We start from the raw sequence: 18,606 nt of genomic DNA on the forward strand, positions 1-18,606 counted from the left end.
GGGGGAGTCTCCCCATCTGTCCACATGGGGGACAGAGCTCAGCCTGTGCTGAACAGAATACCTCTACAATCAGGGGCTTCCCTGGGGGAGTTGAGGACACAGTTCGGGCCTGAGTTCTGTTCCACCAAAAGCAGAGCCAGATCCCAGACCACGGCTCTAATGGGGTCCTGTTCCCCCTGTGGTTGCCAGGCTGCCCCCAACCTACCAGCTAGACATCTGCGCTTTGTCAGCGGAGACTCCCAGCTGTCTGTAGCCATGTTACATTGTTTCAAGTGCACTAATTAGACATCATTAAACACCAGGCTCCCTGGCTACAATCGGGATGGCTGGAGCCCAATTCTGACCAGTCAGGCCGCTTCCTCTCCAGGAACCCTCAATCCCTGAACCTGCAGGGCATCTCTCCCTGCTTGCACCCATGGGACTCACTTCCTGCTGATTTGACCCTAGGAGGCTGTTGCTCTTGACACCTCTACCCTGAGACAAGGTTGAATGAAGGGTCACAGACATAGGAAACCCAGGCTGGCTCTTGAGAGAAAGAGGACAGATGTACCCACGTGAGCAAGGTCAACTAATTCAGCGTGATGAGCCATACGGGACCCACAGGGGAGTAAGCACAGTGATTCTTTTTAAGATCCTAGTCCAGCTTTTCCCTGCCCCACGGTGCACTTCTGGGATGACTTCCCCAGCACTAAGTTGGTGTTAATTAGTGAAAATTATCTAATGTAAGCTCATTTCAACATTAGCTTAAAGCCAAACATAATTAGGAAGATAAATCAGCTGCTAAAAAAAAAAAAAATCCAACGAAGATACACAAATGAGTTTTAGAATCATCCTCCAGCTCGGGTTATGGCCCTGAGCTCCAGCACCAGGCGCCACGTGGCAGAGCAAGGCAGGCCTCAAGAAGCACCTGCTGTTTCCTGGCTGATCCATCAGAGCAGGACAACGAGAGCCCGCAGCTTCCTGGGAGGTTCTGAGAAGCAGAAAGGGCAACGTGAGGCCACTGCCACGTGGGGTTACCTGGCAAGACTCCCCAGAGAGGCAAGGTGAAGGTGCAGAGGAGGATGCTGGGGAAGGAGTGGAGATATTTGGGCAATAGGAACAGCGTGAGCTCACGTGCCCCAGGCCTCCAGCCTTGCACGGCCCGCCTTCTGCCCGCCATGCCTTGTCACAAGTTGCTGATTCAGTCATCAATTCCCAAGAAGCTTCTGCTGGCCTGGAGCTCTGCTCAGCCTGATTCTCAGGCTTGTGTACATGCCTGGGAATAAGACTCATCTCAGTTCCCGTTTAGCTCCACTAATTGCCAGCAGTGTGAGCTTATCCTCTCTGACCCTTAGTTTTCTCGTCTGTAAAATGGAAAGTTGTTGGACTGTTGTTAATGAAACAATATATTCTAAAAGCTCGGTAGGGTTAGTGGTATAGTTTGGTGGTAGTGTGCTTGCCTAACATGCACAAGGCCCCGCGCTGGATTCTCAAGACTGCAAGTAAATAAATAAAAGGGTTGGCACACTGGCACTTAAGTGCTCAATAAATAAGAGCTATCAACACCCCACCACCATGACCAGGACTGAACTGAAATGTGTTTTCTTCTTGTCTCACCCACTACACTTAAGGCAGGCTTCACATTTTATTCATCTGTAAATTTCTGGTATTCTGACACATAGTAGATTCTCAGTAAAACATGTTGAGTAAATATGCAAATGTAGGGAATCGCCAGGCAATGGATAGCTCATGGGGACCTATATTGTCCTCTTCTGAAAACAAAAGAGCCCTGGTCCCTGCCTCTGCCTCACCGTCTCCTGACTCTGCTAAAACAAAACAAAAAGAACATGTCCCTGGAGCGTCCTGTGTGCGCAGGCAGTACTGTGAAGGGCACAACCAAGTGACGACCTGTGTACAAGCTGTGCCCGGGATGAGCTTACTGATCATCAGAAACCGGGGCCAGAGAGACTAATCATTAGAACAGCCACAGGCTGTCCCCAGGGCTGGGAGTCTGGGATCACTAACAAGTCCACAGACTTCATGGGCTTCAGAGAAGGAAAAAGAAAACTGGAGAAAGCAACAGCTCCAGCTCAGGCTGACTGCTCATGGTCCCTGGGGGTTTGGGGAGGGACAGGGATGGCTAGGGTGACTCAGCCCCTGGGGGAGGCTCAGACAGTGCCAAGAACAGGGGAGGGCGGTCAGCCAGGACCAGCCCGTGCACATTTATTCTCTGCCAGGCTTTCTCCCTCCCCGCTCAGATTGGAAGCCGGCCTCAGAACAGGCTCTGCTTTGTACACTCTAAGAAAAGGGAGGCGGAGCTGGCCCCTGGCCAAGGCGAGGACACTGAGCCAGGGCCCAGAGAGGAGGTGGGCTGGGAATCTCCTCAAGGCCTCAGCTGTCAGGGAGGGGTGCAAGTTCCAGGGGGCCAGAGAGTGGCCATGAAGAGGACAATATAGGTCCCCATTAGCTATCCATGATCAGTACCCCTGTGTCATGTGCCCCAATGTTGCCTGCAGAAAGACTCCTCTGTCCCACCAGGCCCAGACCAGAGGAGCTGACAGTCCTACACTTGTCTGTCTCTAGGGCCAGTCTGTGAGCCTCCCAGGGCCTGGTGGTGAATATACTTTGAATGTTTCTGGAAGATTTTGAGGCATTCCCCAAGGGTAACCTGCATTTGTGGTAGAAGGACATGGCCTTGACCTCGGACCTGGGTGGAATCCCATCCAGCTTCTCAGTACTCCGTAACTCTCTGTTTTCCCTGAGCCTCAGGGGAATACCACTTCCCCTGCAAGGTGCTGGGGATTTGGATTAATTAGAGGAAATACCACGTGCGGCATCTATCTCATCTCTCCACAGCAGTAACCCTTCTTAAGAGAATCCCCTTTTGCCTGCAGACATTATTCACCTGCATCAAAGTGCTTCCTCACAGTCTCACAGATTCTCACCACAATCTTGTGAACATAAACAAGGCAGCAAACATTATCCCCATTTTATAGATGCCGAAATGGACGTCAAAGGATTTGTACCAGATTACCCAGTGAGCCAGGAGACATCAGCCGGAACAAGATGAGGACCCCGGGGTCTTGGCAGTGGCGGGGGCCTTCTGAGACTTCTGCCCAACAGACCTGGCTTTGCTACCATGAAACCAAGTGAAGGTCATGAAGAAGTTTACTGAGGCCCCATCTCCTATGTCCAAACTCTCAGGGAAACACCCATCTTCAGAGTTTCAGGGATCCGAAGTATAAGATTTCAGAGGAGCCAGAGTTCTCCTCCCTCTTCTTCAAAGAGGGAAATACTGCCCAAGCCCACAGGCACCCCACCTCCACCCTCGGGTCTGCAGGGGTCTCGTCTCCTGATGAAGCTCTAGGTGTCAGCATCAGAGAGGCTGGGGACACTGTCCTAGGTGCCCTGGGGTTCTTTGGCTGAGCCTGTGCTGCCAGCCAGGCCCTTCTGGGGAACATGCTCAAAGGACCCCTGGTTCAGGAACAGGGAGCCTCTGCTCCTCTTGTCTTATTCTTCCCTGCCATGGCAGATCCAGAGACCCTGGACTGAGGATTTGGATCCCACAGGCTTCACAAGCAGGGTGGAGGCGGGAGGACAGCTGTCTTCACCAAAATCCAAATCAAAACCAACAGACAAGTGGGAGAGAAGGGAGACAGGTGGCCCTCTAAGGAGGAAACAGGAAATGCAACTGCCGGCCAGCCAGCCCCGACTCTCCTGACTCTCACCTCCTGGGTGGGGCACCCCAGCTTCCTGGGAGCAAATCCAGTGGGGGAACGTGGCACTTACTTTCCAGATGAACACTGACGTGATGCTTCCTCATATTCTCAGTTCTCACAGTCTCTCCCTTTCTGAAACCATCCAGAAACCTAGACACTGCCTCCTCCATTTTGCAGGTCAGGAGACTTACAGAGGGAAGTGACTTTCCCCAAAGAACACAGCTATCAAATGGCCAGATCAGGACAGACACCAAGACCTTTCAACTTCAGAGCCTGTCCTCGGTCCTTGACCTAAAGAAAGCTGGGTCTCCATCGCTCTGGAATTCCAACACCCGAAATCAGTGACTGAAAGAGAGAGATGCAGAACCCCATAGCCACAGCACCCCAGGATTGCCAGGGATGCCTGGGCAGGCTCGGGCAGGACCCCGGAAGGGCTGTGAAGCGCTTATTCCCTGGAGCTGGAGCTGCCGCTGGACAATTATCCACCTGCTTTCATGGGACAAAGACTCTGGAACTTCCTCGGGCCTTGGAAACGAAACTGTGTGAAATGGCCACTGGTGGAAAGGCAGAGGAGTTGGGAGGAGGGACATGTGTGCGGCCTTAGGCCCCTGGGCCTCCCTGATGTGCCTCCTTTACTCTGTGCATTAAAATCAGCGTTTAAGAGGAAGCTCCAAAGCTGGAAGGCAGATGGAAGTAGGGAAAAGGCGGAAAGGAGGGAGGTCGGAGGTATTAGGAGAAAGAACTGCAGCCAGCTGTCAAACAGGTGGTCAGGTCCTAGAGAGCGTATTGTCTGTCTGACTCAGATTTCATAAAAAAGTAAGATTTTTTAAAAAATTATATATGTAGCCAGGCATGATGGCACAAGCCTGCAATCCCAGCAACTCAGGAGGCTGAGGCAAGAGGATAGTTCAAGACCAGCCTCAGCAACTTAGTGAGATCCTGTCTCAAAATAGAAAATTAAAAGGACTGGGGATGCACCCAGTGCTAAAGTGCCCGTTGGTTCAATCCCCACTAAAACCAAACACACACACACACACACACACACACAATATACATGTACTATTTATAATATGCATATTACAAATAAACTATATATTGTTTTGGGGGGACATCTGCTTCATCCCTGTATGTCAACGCCCAGCACAGTGCAGAATCTGGTATAGAGAGCTCCGTATCATTTGCTGCATGTAGCTGGATGAGGGAAGTGTCCATTGAGGTTCACGGGAGACAGTGGGTTCTACTTAGGACAAAGGCCACTTCCGCCTGGGGTTTGAATTTTGATTTTTTTCTTTTGGTACTGGGGATTGAACCTAGCCTTTTTTATTTTTCATTTTGAGGCAGGGTCTCATTAAGTGGCCTCAAACTTGTGATCCTCCTGCCTCCTTAGGCTTCCAAGCTGCTGGGATTATGGCAAGCACCACTGTACCTGGCCAAAGCTGGGTTTCTTGGTGGTGTAAACTGTTAAGACCAGTACTTTGCCACGTGCCCTGGGCACCTGGATCGCAGCCGTTCCCGGCTTCCTCCCAACAGCTACCCAGGTCTCTAACAAGGCTGCTGCCTTCACTGCCCCTGCCACCTACTCTGGAGAGTTTCTCTAGATCCCTGATCCCCCACACCCTCTCCCAACCAATTTAGAGCATCCTTTCCTTTGCTGCCAGACAACTTGTTACAATGGAGACTAAAGGAGTCCCCGGGGGATGGGCAACTCAGCAGGGAAATCTCCAGACACTTGCTTCTCCAAAGGGACTGGTGGTCAAGAGGAGACCGTTTTCAATTTAAGTGGGATATTGACCACCCGTGACAATCAGGGTATCATCATAGCCCTAAGGTGACCAAAAGGAGTAAGACACTCTCTGCTCTGAAAGGCTCCCAACCCAGGAGGATAACAGGAGCTCTCCCAAAACAACCCTTGTACAACTTCTGGATTTGATAAAGTGCCAAGAAAGAGGTGGCCTCTCAGCCAAGACTTGAAGGAGGAAGGACAAGCCCATTGACAGAGGTGGGGTTGGCTGGGTACCCACCCCTTTTCCCCATGGAGCTGTTCCACTACCTATGACAGGAATGAAAAGGAGCAGCTCCTCGTTCTCAGCGACAGCAGCTACCTGTCCCAGCAGCCTCCCTCTCCCCGGCTGTGCTTACAATCTTTGTTGGATCCCTGGAAATCCTGACCAAGGACCTGGGAAGGCTGTGTAAACTTCTTGTCCTTGGTCTAAAGATGTCACCTTGTCCTTGTGAGAGAGCCTCTCTGTGAAACAAAGACAACACACTGCCTTACACAGTGATTGAAGTACTACGGGAACTGCGCCATTTGTGGGAAACTCAGAAGACTGGGTAGCTGGTGGGTTTGGGGCGGGACCCAGGAATGCAGGAGTCAAGGAATAATCTTTGAGGTGAGGGCTGGTAAGTTTTCTACTATTCTTGAAGCATAAGGCAATAGTCTCTAAACCCACCCAAGCAGCCTCAAAAATGGAAGCCTCTGGCCCGGCGCCGTGGTGCACACCTATAATCCCAGTGGCTCGGGAGGCTGAGGCAGGAGGTTAGCAAGTTCAAAGCCGGCATTAGCAACTTAATGAGGCCCTAAGAAATTTAGTGAGATCCTGTCTCAAAATTAAATGTAACAAAAGGCCGGGGATGTGACTCATAAGGGAGCCCCGAGAAAGGACAGGCAGATGGCTCACTGACATCTCATCCTTTCTGCTGTGCTCAGACATGCAGGTAAACAGGCCCTCAGCATCCAAAGGCCTTCTCTAACCTGGGTTGGGGGCTGGGCTAGTGCTCTGCCCCTCCTGCCACACCTTCTCTCCAGCGTTTGTCATAAATTATAGTGATGAATTAGCAAACTATTAGATGACCTAAGAGTAGAGGTGTACTTTATGTGTCTTTTTGCTACTAATGTATGCTTAGCGCATAGCAGACCTCCGGACCTTTGTCCAGGAACCAAACAGATGCACACACCCTCCAAATTGCCAGCCCAGCACGATGACATTGTTTGTTCCTCCTACTCTGGCTTTGTAATCAAGAACCAAGAGCTTCCCAGTCCACACTCGATCATGCCAGAAAGTACTCCCTAGCAGTTGCAATGACCCAAGCCACCCAAGTACCAGAGACTTGCCGTGATCTCCTCTGCTAGCACAGCTTAGTTCAGAGGCTCATTTCTGGGTCCCTAAAGGTACTCTTTCTCTCTGCAGTTTAAGCAGACAAAGGACATCGTTCAATGACACTAAAATAAGCGGCTCTCTGGGGGGTGCTGGTTACCCAGCTCAGCTTGGGAAGGGCTCTCAGTCATCTGCAGTGGCCCAGAGAGCAGTTAGTTTAGACCAACCTCCTCAAAGGTCTCCCTCTTATCCACAGGTATGGGGCCTGTCTGCCACCCAGCTCCTTCTCTCCCATCCCCTATCATGTTTTCAAAGTGTCCCCTAATTAGGCTTCTCCCTCCATATCCCTGAGGACCAATCACACAGGCTGGTTTGTGAGTGTGGGCAAGTCACAGCAACTCCCTTTTGAGTCGTAATTTCCTGGTTGTCATTTGGGAACAAAAAGCGACTGCAACTTATTCATTTATTGAGGATTAAATGAAATAGAAGCAAGTCTCTCTGACACACTGGCCCTTCTGGCCCTTCTGCCTCCTCTCAGTGGCTACCTGCGTCTCTACACAAAAACCAGCTTGCAGTCTACCCAGCCCAGCCCCAGGCCTCAGCTGCCAGACTCTCTGGAAACAAAGGAAATTCCCTCCCTCAGGGAGAATAGGGAGGAGGAAGGATTTAATGTAATAGCCACGGAAAGTGACTTGCCAGTTGGACAAGCTGGGGTGCACAGCCTTTAGGGCTCTAGGTCTTTCTCTGGCCAGTCACGTGGCCTTTGGGCAAATGCCGTTCCTTCTCTGTGCCTCATTTTCCTCCCCCATGAAGCAGAGTGCTGAACAGACATGAGACACAGTGATTAGGGGTGGGGGCCCAGAGGGCCTGGAAGTTGGGTGGGCACAGGGCCAGAAGCTGCTGCTTCCAGGGGTAGACACCTACGTGGGACCCAGATGAAGGACCCTACACCAGACCCACTCAGTTCTCAGCCCCACCGCAACAGCTCTTTTCTCTTGCCACTCTTGCCAATCAACCTTCTGCTTTTCGGGAGTCTCTTATGAGATAAATACCCCAATTTCTCTTTTTTCCCAACTCTATCTCCCCTCCCTCGGGGGGCATTCCCAGAATGCACATTCAGCCTCAAAACCCCTCGTCCTTCCAGCAGAACTTCAGCATTAAACTTATGGAGGGCAAAGGTCGCAGCCTGGATCTTCTTTATGGCCAAAGCCTGGCCCAGGAAACAATTATTGGTTAAATCTGTACACATAGGATTGGTTCACAACTGTTGAAGTTTCTGTAGCTAAATATTTAAAGAGTTAAGAAAACTCCACAGAAGAGCCCCAACATCCCACAGGGGACAAGAAGCCCCAGTGACCAGGGACCTTATCTCTCTCTTCTTGTAACCAGGGTATACAATCTCTCCCCCAGCAGACTGTGACCAGGCTAGCTCCATTCAGACTCCTTGCTTCATCCCATGGAACTGTAATTTCAGACTGTGGGACAGGGTAGTGCAGAGGCTAAGAGCCAGGGCTTTGGTGTTTGGATCCTGGCCTAGGCATTTACTAGCTATGTTACCTCAAGCAAGTAACTGTGCTGTCCTGTGCTGATCCGGATTTCCTTTTCCTTAAAAATTAGGAAAATACCTGTTTTGACCAGCGGTTGTGAAAAAAAAGCAAGAGAAAATGCTGATAAGTCATTAGGACAGTGGCTGGCACATAAGGCTAAATAAACTGAAGCTCATTAGTACATATCATGAGATGTGACCCCTGACTCTTAGCTGAGCCTACTGCCCAGCACCACCCCCCAATTCCCACCCCACCCCACTCATGTTCTCTCTTGCCTTTTTCTTCTGCAAAATGCTACATACAAAGAAAGCTCATTCACATGAGGAACAATTGCTTAGAGAGAGAGGGTGAAAATTGGGACACGGAAAAGTTAACCCTTCCTCTTACAACCCATCTAGCCCCTACATGGGTCACCCTTCCCAGGCAGAGGAGCCCCAGGGGAAGCTCTGGTTTCTAGGGGACATGGGACACCAATCGCACTCTTGCAGGTGAATTGGAATGGTGAACTCAAACCACTTCTATTGTATATTCTGAACTAGGCATCAAAAGGCTGCTGGTGTTTCTTAACAAATCTCAGTGGAGGGGAGCCAGATTACATGAAAATATAGGATGTCCCTAAGTTTTAATTTCAGGTAAAGAACAAACAACTTTTCAGTACCAGTATGTCCCATGCAATAGTTGTGATATTTGTTATTTATTTGAAGTTCATTAATGGAACATCTTACCATTTACCTGGAAACTACCTACGTAGTCCTGCACAAGGGCACAGAGGAAAGATTAAAGTTATCCCCGGTGGGCTGCTTCCCACAACCTACTGGCCTCACCACCTAGAAGGATCTCTCTTCAACACCTAAGCAAAGCAAGTGGGCCAAGAAGGAACTTCTTCCTGAACTGCAGAGTCTAGCACCTGCCTTGACCGAGTGCCCAGCACCATGTCAGGCCACATAGGGTGATACAAATAGCTTCCCTCCTTCATTCCAGGCTGCTGGAGCTTCAGTACTGGGCCCAGAGAAGGTGTGAGGGTGTCAGGTCAGCTTTGTCTGGTTGGGGGCCTCCTAAGAGGAGTTGGGGTGGGGGGCGTCACTACTACCCACTTCATGGGGCTGTTGTGAAGATCAAATGAGAAAATGTCCAGCGATAAGTTTTGCAAATCCTTGGACAGTGCCCTGATTTTGATGAAAACCCCTGAGTGGCCCATTGTACTGCAGGGGTTCACAGCCCCCCTCTCCTGGGCTATGCCCTAGGGCAGGGCACAAAAAGTCAGAGCCTCTGGACACTGTGCCAGCGGTGACCAACTTCCGTCTAGCACTTTCACATTTACCCCTTCTAGAGCCCTTACCACAGCCTCAGGAGATGAAGGCGGGTTGGGGACCCTTTTCCAGAGGGTGGTCAGGGTGGCCTGTATGGGGTCCCGTCTCGGAGATGAGGCCTGGTCCAAGAGGCTGGGAGTGGGGGTACCACTGATGTGGGCAGCGGAGCCCTGCCTACCTTCTGGGCCTGTTGGATCATCTGCCTGACCACCTGCTTGAGGTGGGGCGCCTTCTCCTCCTTGGGGGGATGGGTGAAGAGAGTGACGCGGCTCATGCCGCGGTAGAAGCCAGCGTCGGTCCAGCCCAGGTCCAGCGGGGGCACCTCGGTGTCGGAGCGGTCCGGCCAGTAGGCCAGGGACTCGCATGGTTCGGCCGGGACCTTCGCTGGGACATTGGCCTTGCTCTTGCTCTTGCCGCGGACGGTGGGGGCTGCGGCGGCCACGTCCTCGTAGGGGCTCCAGGCGGTGCACAGGGCCTGGCGCTCCTGGCTGGAGAGGAAGTCCCGCAGCCGCTCCTTCTTGAGCCGCTCGCGGTAGGCCTGCTNCGGGGCGGTCCGCCCGGGTGGAGGGCTCGGCCCTGGTTGGGGGCCCAGAATGGAAAGAAACTTGCAGCCTTAGACCCACGTGCAGCCTTTGGCCCACGTCTGCCTCCCGTGGCCGACCCCTTCCGACAGCCAGCCCCCGCAAACGCGCGGCAGGTGCGCGCTCACTTTTGGTCCAGGTCGGGCCCAGAGCACCTGTTCTGGCCAGAACGCCTTTAGGGCCGCTGATCTGACCCCTCGGAGTTAAGGGTCTTGGGGCCCCGCTGCTGGACGGAATTGCGACGGCTGCGCTGCGGGGAGCGAGGGTGGGGGTGGTGAGGGAAAGCAAAATGCTAATGAATTCATAGTTACCCGCCCACGTGTCCCAGTTCTGAGATCAGAGACCTCCCGGGGCTTTCAGTCCCACACCTTCGCTACAAAAAATAAAAATTAAAAAAAAAAGAGACCCACCCAAACAGAAAGGACGTAAAAGGATGTAAGCAGCAGCAGTGGAATTTGTCCATTTTAATTTGAAGTGGTGTGCACACGTGTTTCTGTGTGTGTTTGGGCAAGATAGGCAGCCAGAGGCCTGATTACTATATTAGTGATGCAAAATGTATGTTTGAGCTTAAGGAAGGAAGCCACACATAGAGATACTCATTCGCAGTGTCTCTCCCCCCCCCGCCCTCTCTCTCTCTCTCTCTCTCTCTCTCTCACACACACACACACACACACACACACACATACACACACACCACCACCACCACCAGTAGCAGCTCTGCTGTTTCTCATTGGATTAAATACAATCTTCTTAGTCATTAACGTATTATTTTGTTCTTGTGCTCTGTACAATTTGATTCTCCACATTCAAAATATTTTCAGATCATAGCAACTAAAGGTTCACATTTCTCTCATTTTACAGCACAGCATCTTAAGAGCTGGAAGGAGCTTTAGAAACTAGTCCAACCCCTTCATTTCACAAAAGAGGAAATTGAGGCCTAGAAACAAGTGCTTTGCCCAGGAGAGGCAGAGCCCTGGGGACTGGGGCTGTCTGGGAGATCTTTCTCCTACCGTGTAATCTCCCTGCCCTTTTTACTTTCCAGAGGTTGTGAAGAGGTCAGTCACCATTTCGAGGCCTTCCTTTGATGGTCTAGAAAAATGAGGGTTAGATTTTCAAACATCTGTAAGTTTTGTGACCATAGTCAGTTCTTTTTTTAAAAAAAAATATTTATTTTATTTATATTATGTAGTTCTGAGGATCAAATCCAGGGCCTCGCAGATGCTAGGCACGTGCTCTACCGCTGTGCCACAACCCCAGCCCCCCTAGTTCTGATACCCTGTGCCAGCTCAAAGATTGGGGGTAGTGAGCAGTACATGGTGCCTGTCACCCCATCTGTCCTTTGCCACTCTTGGGAATTAGAAGGCTGATGATACTCTATTGTTAAGTACTATAGGCAAATTCCATCTTTAGATGGGAGAGCACTTAATTTGTTTTCTAATAATTTGAGGCCCTACAAGATGCCAGACTTTGTGTTCTGGGGACACAGAGGCACTTAGATCAATGGGAGGGACAGACAGGGAAAACAAAGCAAAGGTGGATAGTAAGAGTGATGGAAATACTTTAATAAACAACAGTCAAATGCTTGGGAAGCAAACTGGCTCAACAAACATTTACTCAGTGCCTACTATATGCCTGGCACACGGTTGGTGCTCAGTACATATTTCTTAAAGAAAACGATGAATTAGGGCCAAGAGGAAGTTATATGTTCAGGGATCTGTGGAGAATATGAAGAAAAAAGCCACTTATCTGCCCAGTAGGATGTGGATAAGATGGGCTTCACCCAGTAGCAAAGGGCTCTGGGTCTAAAAGAAGAAGAATTGAAGGTGGGGAGAGGGAGTTAGACTGGGTGTGGTCAGAGCATCATGCTGGTGCCAGGCACATGTGGGTTCAGTTCAAGTTACCACCCCTTTCAGAGCCTTAGTGTCCTCATCTATAAAATGGGATAATGGTGCTGACCTCTCTTGATGTCCTAGATTGTTGTGGGGGTTAGATGAAATCGTGCATTTGATTTAATTATTATTTGGGTCTGACTTGTTAAAGTGGTTTAAAGCCTGTGCCTCCCATGCCTTATGGCCACAGGTTAAAATGCAGCTTCTGATTCAGAAGACGGCTACCAGGCCTGGGATTCTGCATTTCTGCCAATCCCCAGGCTGTGCTGGGAGTGTTGACCTACAGACTGAGCTTGGCATGGCAAGGATATCAGAGCTGGCAAATAAGAGCACGGACTTCTGTTGTGTATGTCCTGGAATGGACCCAGCTTTCCCAGAATTAGTGTTTGTCCCTAGGAGCATTATTTCTCCAGATGGGGACTTGGTTTCATTGTCAGAGAAATGCGGGCAGTAATAAGTTCTACCTCATGGGATTCTTTAAGAAGGGGAAACCCGTTGCTGGATATGTACCACTTTGCAAAAAGTCTGGCACAGGTAGCCACCCATAAAGAGTGTTGAAATGTAGGAAATTGAAACTAAAAAGAGAGGGACGTTGGGGCCCAGCTGTGGGGACCTTGACTTTAGATCTCATTCTGTAGCTACAGGGGAGCCACTGAAGATTCAGAGACCATAAAACAAGCAAACAAACAAACAAAAAATAGTGGCAATTACTGTGTACCAAACACAGCATAGTTTATAATTTAAATGAATTGTAGAATCCTATTAGAAAAACTGTTACCCTCATTTTACAGGTAAAAAAACTGAAGCACAAATAGGTTTGGTAGCTCACTCTTGGTGACCCAGCTAGTAAGTAGAAGAGACAGAATTCAAACCCAGACCATCTGACCCCAGAGTCTGTCAACCTACTCACCTTGCTGCATTGTCTTAATCAAGAGTGTTAGAAAGGGGTAGTAGAAAGAGAAAATATTTACCTTGTTTAACAACCTACGCATTCAATAAACATTTGCCATGTGTCTAGCATGGTGTTAAGGGTGAGAAGTCATTCATCCAAAAATTTACCAAACCTTATTGAGCCTTACTTAGCACAAGGACCTGCTCTGGGTACTAGGGGTCCACTTGGAGCTTACATTGAACTCGAATGATTAAAACATGACTTTTGCTCTCAAGGAGCACAAACGTTACGTGACATGGTTTTGGATAGAAGGCTAGTGGCAGGGTAGAATATTTTAGAAACAATTCACATTGGAAAAGATCTTTCCCAGATCTGATAGGAAACTCACGGTGGTCTTTTTTTTTTTGTCACATTCACATTTACATACCAATGACTTACTTTTTCAATCGACACTTTTGAGAGGTGAAAGATAACATGCTTGCCACTGAGAAGAAAAGAGACATAATAGTTAGCTGCCCTGGTGATTCCCTTAGTTTAGCTGGAAGTCAAATATAGCAAAGGGTGGGGCATGTGGCTCAGTGGCAGGGTGCTTGCCCTGGTATGTGTGAGGTCCTGGGTTCCATCCCCAACCCGGAAAAACAAAACGAAACAGCAATCTTCATAAGGCAAGGTAATAAGTGGCACCGTGACATTCACAGAGGTTATAGTTCAAAGAGGCATTTAATGTACAATTATCTTATTGGACCTGGTCTCTCTGTGAGTCCCCATCTGTTAAAGGAGATTGTGGAAGAGATTATTGTGAAGTGTTACGAAGGAGTCAACTGAGGTCAGTGGGTGAGATGTATGTTCAGGGTTGTCTGCTGACAGCCTGATACGCAGCCTGGCCCACTCCCTCTACCCTACCCCACCCCCTACCCCTGCCAACCCCAGACAAATTCCATGCATTACTATTGCGATATTTTAAGAACCTGACCAGAGGTGGAAACTGATTTCTTTTAGGCCAGGCCCTACAGATTAAGTTTGGTAATTGAGTTTAATCTGGGCCCAGGGACACTCCTTGAGGTGGTGACACCCTGTGAAAGCCACTGATCCTCTACTGGTCCCTTGATTCTGAGTCTGGAGTTCCCCACAGTCTGGAGGTTGCCTTTCCAACCTCAGAGGCCACCTTGCCCAAGGTGACTGCCACCTTCTGAGAACTCCTGCCTGCTCTGGTAAGTCCCCTCAGGCTCCCCTTTCTCCTCCTTCTTCCTTCCTTCGAGGACACCGCCAGGGCACTTGGCTCTAATTCACCTTCCTCTCACCCTCTGCTGTGCACACTGCAGGCTGAGTGTTCGGTGAAGATATGACACCTTATAGTTAGCATTAATTGTGGCTGTGTTCATCCCCGCACACGTCTATTTTCCTAGGCCTTCCTGTATAATTTGAGTCCCAAAATAGCCCACCTCATGATATATTCTTAGATAAGTTTCCAGGGGTGACTTTTTCCCCCTTCTGTAACCATTTGTCACGAGTGCCTGTTACGAAACTTTGGGGGCTCTCTCACACTGCGGTAAAAAATTTTTCTTGCTCCTGTTCTCAGAGAGGGTAAGAGGTTGCACCTGGCCGGAGAGGCCCAGCATCTCGGACCCAGCAAGTCCAGAGCAGCCTTCTCGGGGCCACCCGACTGTCCCAGGAAACACATACACAGAGGCCTGGCACCTGCCGGTTTGCAACTTACTTGGGGCTTTTGTGTATTCATTTGGTGACTCCTTATTGAGCTCTAATTATGTGGTGGGCATTTCCTGCCTCCGGACCTTCCAGACAGAGGCCTTTGTTCTATGGTCCCTGACCCTTGTGGCCGCTCTGCTTTCTCTGACACAGTGGATTTTTCACCCCCTCTGCCACTCTGTCGCCTTCATCCATCTTTACGCGTTGGTGTCCCTCAGGGTCCATTCTTGGCCTTTCCTGTGTTTTACGCCTCACTGCTTCCTGGGCCAACTTCCTATGCTTGGATGACTCCTGAACTTCCGTTTCAACCCCAGAAAGCCCCCCTCACCTCCATACCAGTGTCTCCAGCTCCCTGCTGAGAGAGCAGAGCACCTCTCCTTGCCAGAGGCGCCTTCAACACAACTTGTTCCAAAAGGAAACCAACTGCCCCTTCCGCTGTTCCACTTGTGTTTCCCACCTCCAGAATGACACAGTCCTCTCCCCTCCGCCATCTTGCCTGAATGGGAGAGATGGACTTTGTTGAATGCTCCTTCCCCACTACCTCTACCCTGAATTGCTACAAGAGTCTTATAACAAGGTGTCCCTGACTGGAGTCTTCCCCAGTCCAATCCCTTCTAAAAGGCAAATAGAACTGCATCATTTTCCTGCATAAAACTTTTCCAAGGCCCATTATCTCAGAGGAAAGCCCAAACACCTTGAGGCCATCTTGGATCCAACATGCTATGCTTGCTTCTTCCATCTCGTCCCCCTACCCTTCCTTGGCATGGCCTGTCTTCGCTGGACCTCCTGCTGTGGAAATGCTCTTCTCTGCCATCCACCAGTGACTCCTCTGAATCCTTCAGTCTTCAGCCTGTGGTCACCTCCTCCATAGTCTTTCCTAGGCCTCCAAGTGTGAGTTAGGTCATTTATCATTTCCTTGAGGGGGTGACTGTCATATTTGTCGTGGTTTTCCCTGATTTTTATACCCTAACCACTAGACTTTCACCCCAGTACCCCCTCTGTCACCACGGCTTTACTTCAAACTGACCAGGAATTTCTTCTTAAAACCAGTTAGCATTTTCTCTCTTTCCTGGTCACAGAGTATGAACCTAAGAACAGGAACCTGGATACAGCGGTAACCCGACTGTGTGTAGGGGTGTGTGTGTGTGTGGGGGTGTAGGATTCATAGTGCACATTTTTGCTCATCTGTAATGTTGAAGAGGATTTCAGCATCCACCCATGTCCTGCACACACAGACAAAGGAGGCCCTTACTCTAGCTGATGGGGAAGGGGGACCAGGATCAGGAAGGGACAGATTTTGATGAAGCTGCCTAGGAAGAAGCCAGGTGCTAGGCACTTCTCCTACCTGGAGGCCACTCACCTGGGTTGCTTGTCCATCATGTGCCCCTGCTGGGCGTTGACCTGAAGCAAGAGCTCATCACTAAAGAAGTGGCTGGCCATTAGCTTGAGCTCTACCCTATGGTCCTTTGTGCCTCTTGCTCAGACTCTTTCTGCTGGTTCAATATCAGGAGAGAATTCCTAAAGATGAAGATGGACTAAGACAACCTAAGGCCTCCAACCAGAGTTTAGTCCCTCTCAAGACTCACCAAACTCGACTTACGTTGTTCCTTGCCTAAGAAGGGTATAAGGATCAGTGTCTTTTTAGTGTATGCCATCTGCACGCATCAGATGTTATAGGGGTTTCCGATACTTTCAATCACTTCATTTTCATATTATGTATTACAACCCACATGTGATATAAGGGGTAAAGCTAAGGCTCAGAGAGAGTTAGCAACCCAGCCAGGGTCACACAGCTAAGAATTCCAACATAGGTCCTCTTACTACAAGTCCATGGGATCCAAGGGTCAGATGAATCATACAATAGAACTCTCCAACAGAGTTGATATGGCCACACATAGCTCTTGAAGGTAAAATTAAATAAAAGTAAATATTCAGTTCCCCAGTCTCACTGGCCACATCTGAAGTGCTCAGTGGCCAAGCATGGCTAGTGCCAGCCTCAAACGTGCATTTTTGTAGGAAGTTCCTTTAGAGAGCACTGTTAGAGAAACTTAAGAGCAGGAAGAGCTGCTAGAGGCCTGAGAAACTGGGAGGGTTTTTCCAGTAAGGTGGACCTGAGCCAGGCTTTCAAGGGCTTAGAGATCTGGAGGAAAGAAAGTTCTAATTAGATGGTGGAGGAGCAGGAAAATCATGCCCATCTCTAAAGCAGACCTGGGGATGTCGATGGAAGAATGAGTGAATGAATAAGTAAATAAGTGAATAAATGTAATACTCAAGGGAAATGCAGAGTACACCAACCTTCGGGTCATGGTGTATGCATATGTGTTATAGTTTGCGAATGAAGTGTCCCCCAAAACTTCTATTACTGAAGGGATATTCAGAGGTAAATGATTAGATCATAATAGCCATAACTTAATCAGTCCATCTTAGTTTGAATGGACTGACTGGGTGGTAACTGGAGGCAGGTGGGTGTGGCTGGAGGAGGAGGGTCACTGGGGGTGAGCCCTGGAAGGGTACATCTTCCCTCTGGCCCCTTCCCTACCCGCTGCTTCCTGATCCTGCTGTGAGCAGAGCAGCTTTCCTCCCCTGGGCTCTTCCCTCATGATATCTCACCTTGGGCCAAGAGCAATGGAGTCAGCTCTCTATGGACTGAGACCTCTGAAACTTGAAGCCCCAAATAAACTTTTCCTCTTCTGAATTATTCTTGTTGGTCATTTTGGTCACCATGATGCAAAAGCTGATTAAAACAATACTTACGTCACATATGTCTGTGTAAAAAGGCATGACACGTGTACATATGTCAGAACATGTACACACACGTGTGTGTTTCAGGGGTGGGAGAATGACGGGGAAGGAGAAAGTCAGAACTATGAGTCGCCTTACGGGAGTTCTTGCAACCTGGAATTGCAGGGTGAGATTGAACCCCGTCGGCAGTTGGAGTAAATAAATGAATAAATGTAATATTCATGGCAAATGCAGTAAAGATGGCTCTTTAGATGGATGTACCTGGCTAGATCACAGTGTGGACAGGGGCAGGGAGAGCCCAGGGCAGACTCCGACGACGACGACACAGAAAGAGGGTCTGAGACAGCCGAAGGTCTGAGATCAGCTGGGTTAGGAGCGAGTCCTCTGAGAGGGACAGGGCCTCTCACCCTCCTCCAGGCAGAAGCACAGGCATAGGGAGCCCTGGAGCAAGCAGCCAGTGGGCTGTGTAGGCAGCTCAGAACTGGCCCAGCCCTCACGGCTGGTCATGAAGTGCCCCCTCCTGATCACTGTCAGAACCAGGAACATTTGTGGACCCCAACCAAGGGCCCTGGGCTGGAATTATAGTTTTCTCAGTATCTGCTCATCCGTGTCCTTGGGGCCTTGAGGTCACAGGGCAGAGGCCCTGGGTGCACCCACCACTCTAGGGCAAGGCCAGCAGAGCACATGCCAGAAGAAGTGCCACAGGGAGGTGGCTCTAGGCAGAGGGTGGAATCAAGACACTGTGAGCAGGAGGTGGGGTTGCTCTGGCCTTGAAGACCTGGTAGGATATGATCAGAGGTGAATAGAGAGAGGGTCTCTAGGTGGAGGGACCTGCATGAACACTGTCACCAAAGAAGGAACCTGCAGGGCAAAGGTCAGGGGTTGAGGGTGGCCCAGGTGACGGCCTCCACCAGCCCCATCTGCAGGAGGCAACTTGAGCCCTGAGCTTCGATGGCAAGGGACGTTTTCCAATAATGAAAGCTCCTGGGGTTGGGGCTGGGGCTCCGTGGTAGCACCCTTGCCTGGCATGTGTGAGGCACTGGGTTCAGTTCTCAGCACCACATGTAAAGAAATAAAATAAAGGTCTATCAACAACTAAAAATATATATTTAAAAAAGGAAGTTCCTGATCTGGGTGGGATGTTC

The 18,606-nt window shown here is 49.9% G+C and overlaps 1 protein-coding gene across 1 annotated transcript in view; it reads right to left on the reverse strand.

The window, feature by feature from the left end:
- Fam83f (family with sequence similarity 83 member F) overlaps positions 1–13,040 on the reverse strand; it is a 35,753-nt gene extending 22,713 nt beyond the window's left edge. The window contains 2 exon segments of the mRNA XM_015501764.2: positions 9,829–10,226; positions 13,031–13,040. Coding sequence (XP_015357250.1) covers positions 9,829–10,226; positions 13,031–13,040 — 408 coding nt within the window.
- Positions 13,041–18,606: the final 5,566 nt, after the last annotated feature.

This window comes from Marmota marmota, unplaced genomic scaffold (genome assembly GCF_001458135.2).
Source record: "Marmota marmota marmota unplaced genomic scaffold, marMar, whole genome shotgun sequence".
Taxonomy (NCBI): Eukaryota; Metazoa; Chordata; class Mammalia; order Rodentia; family Sciuridae; genus Marmota; species Marmota marmota.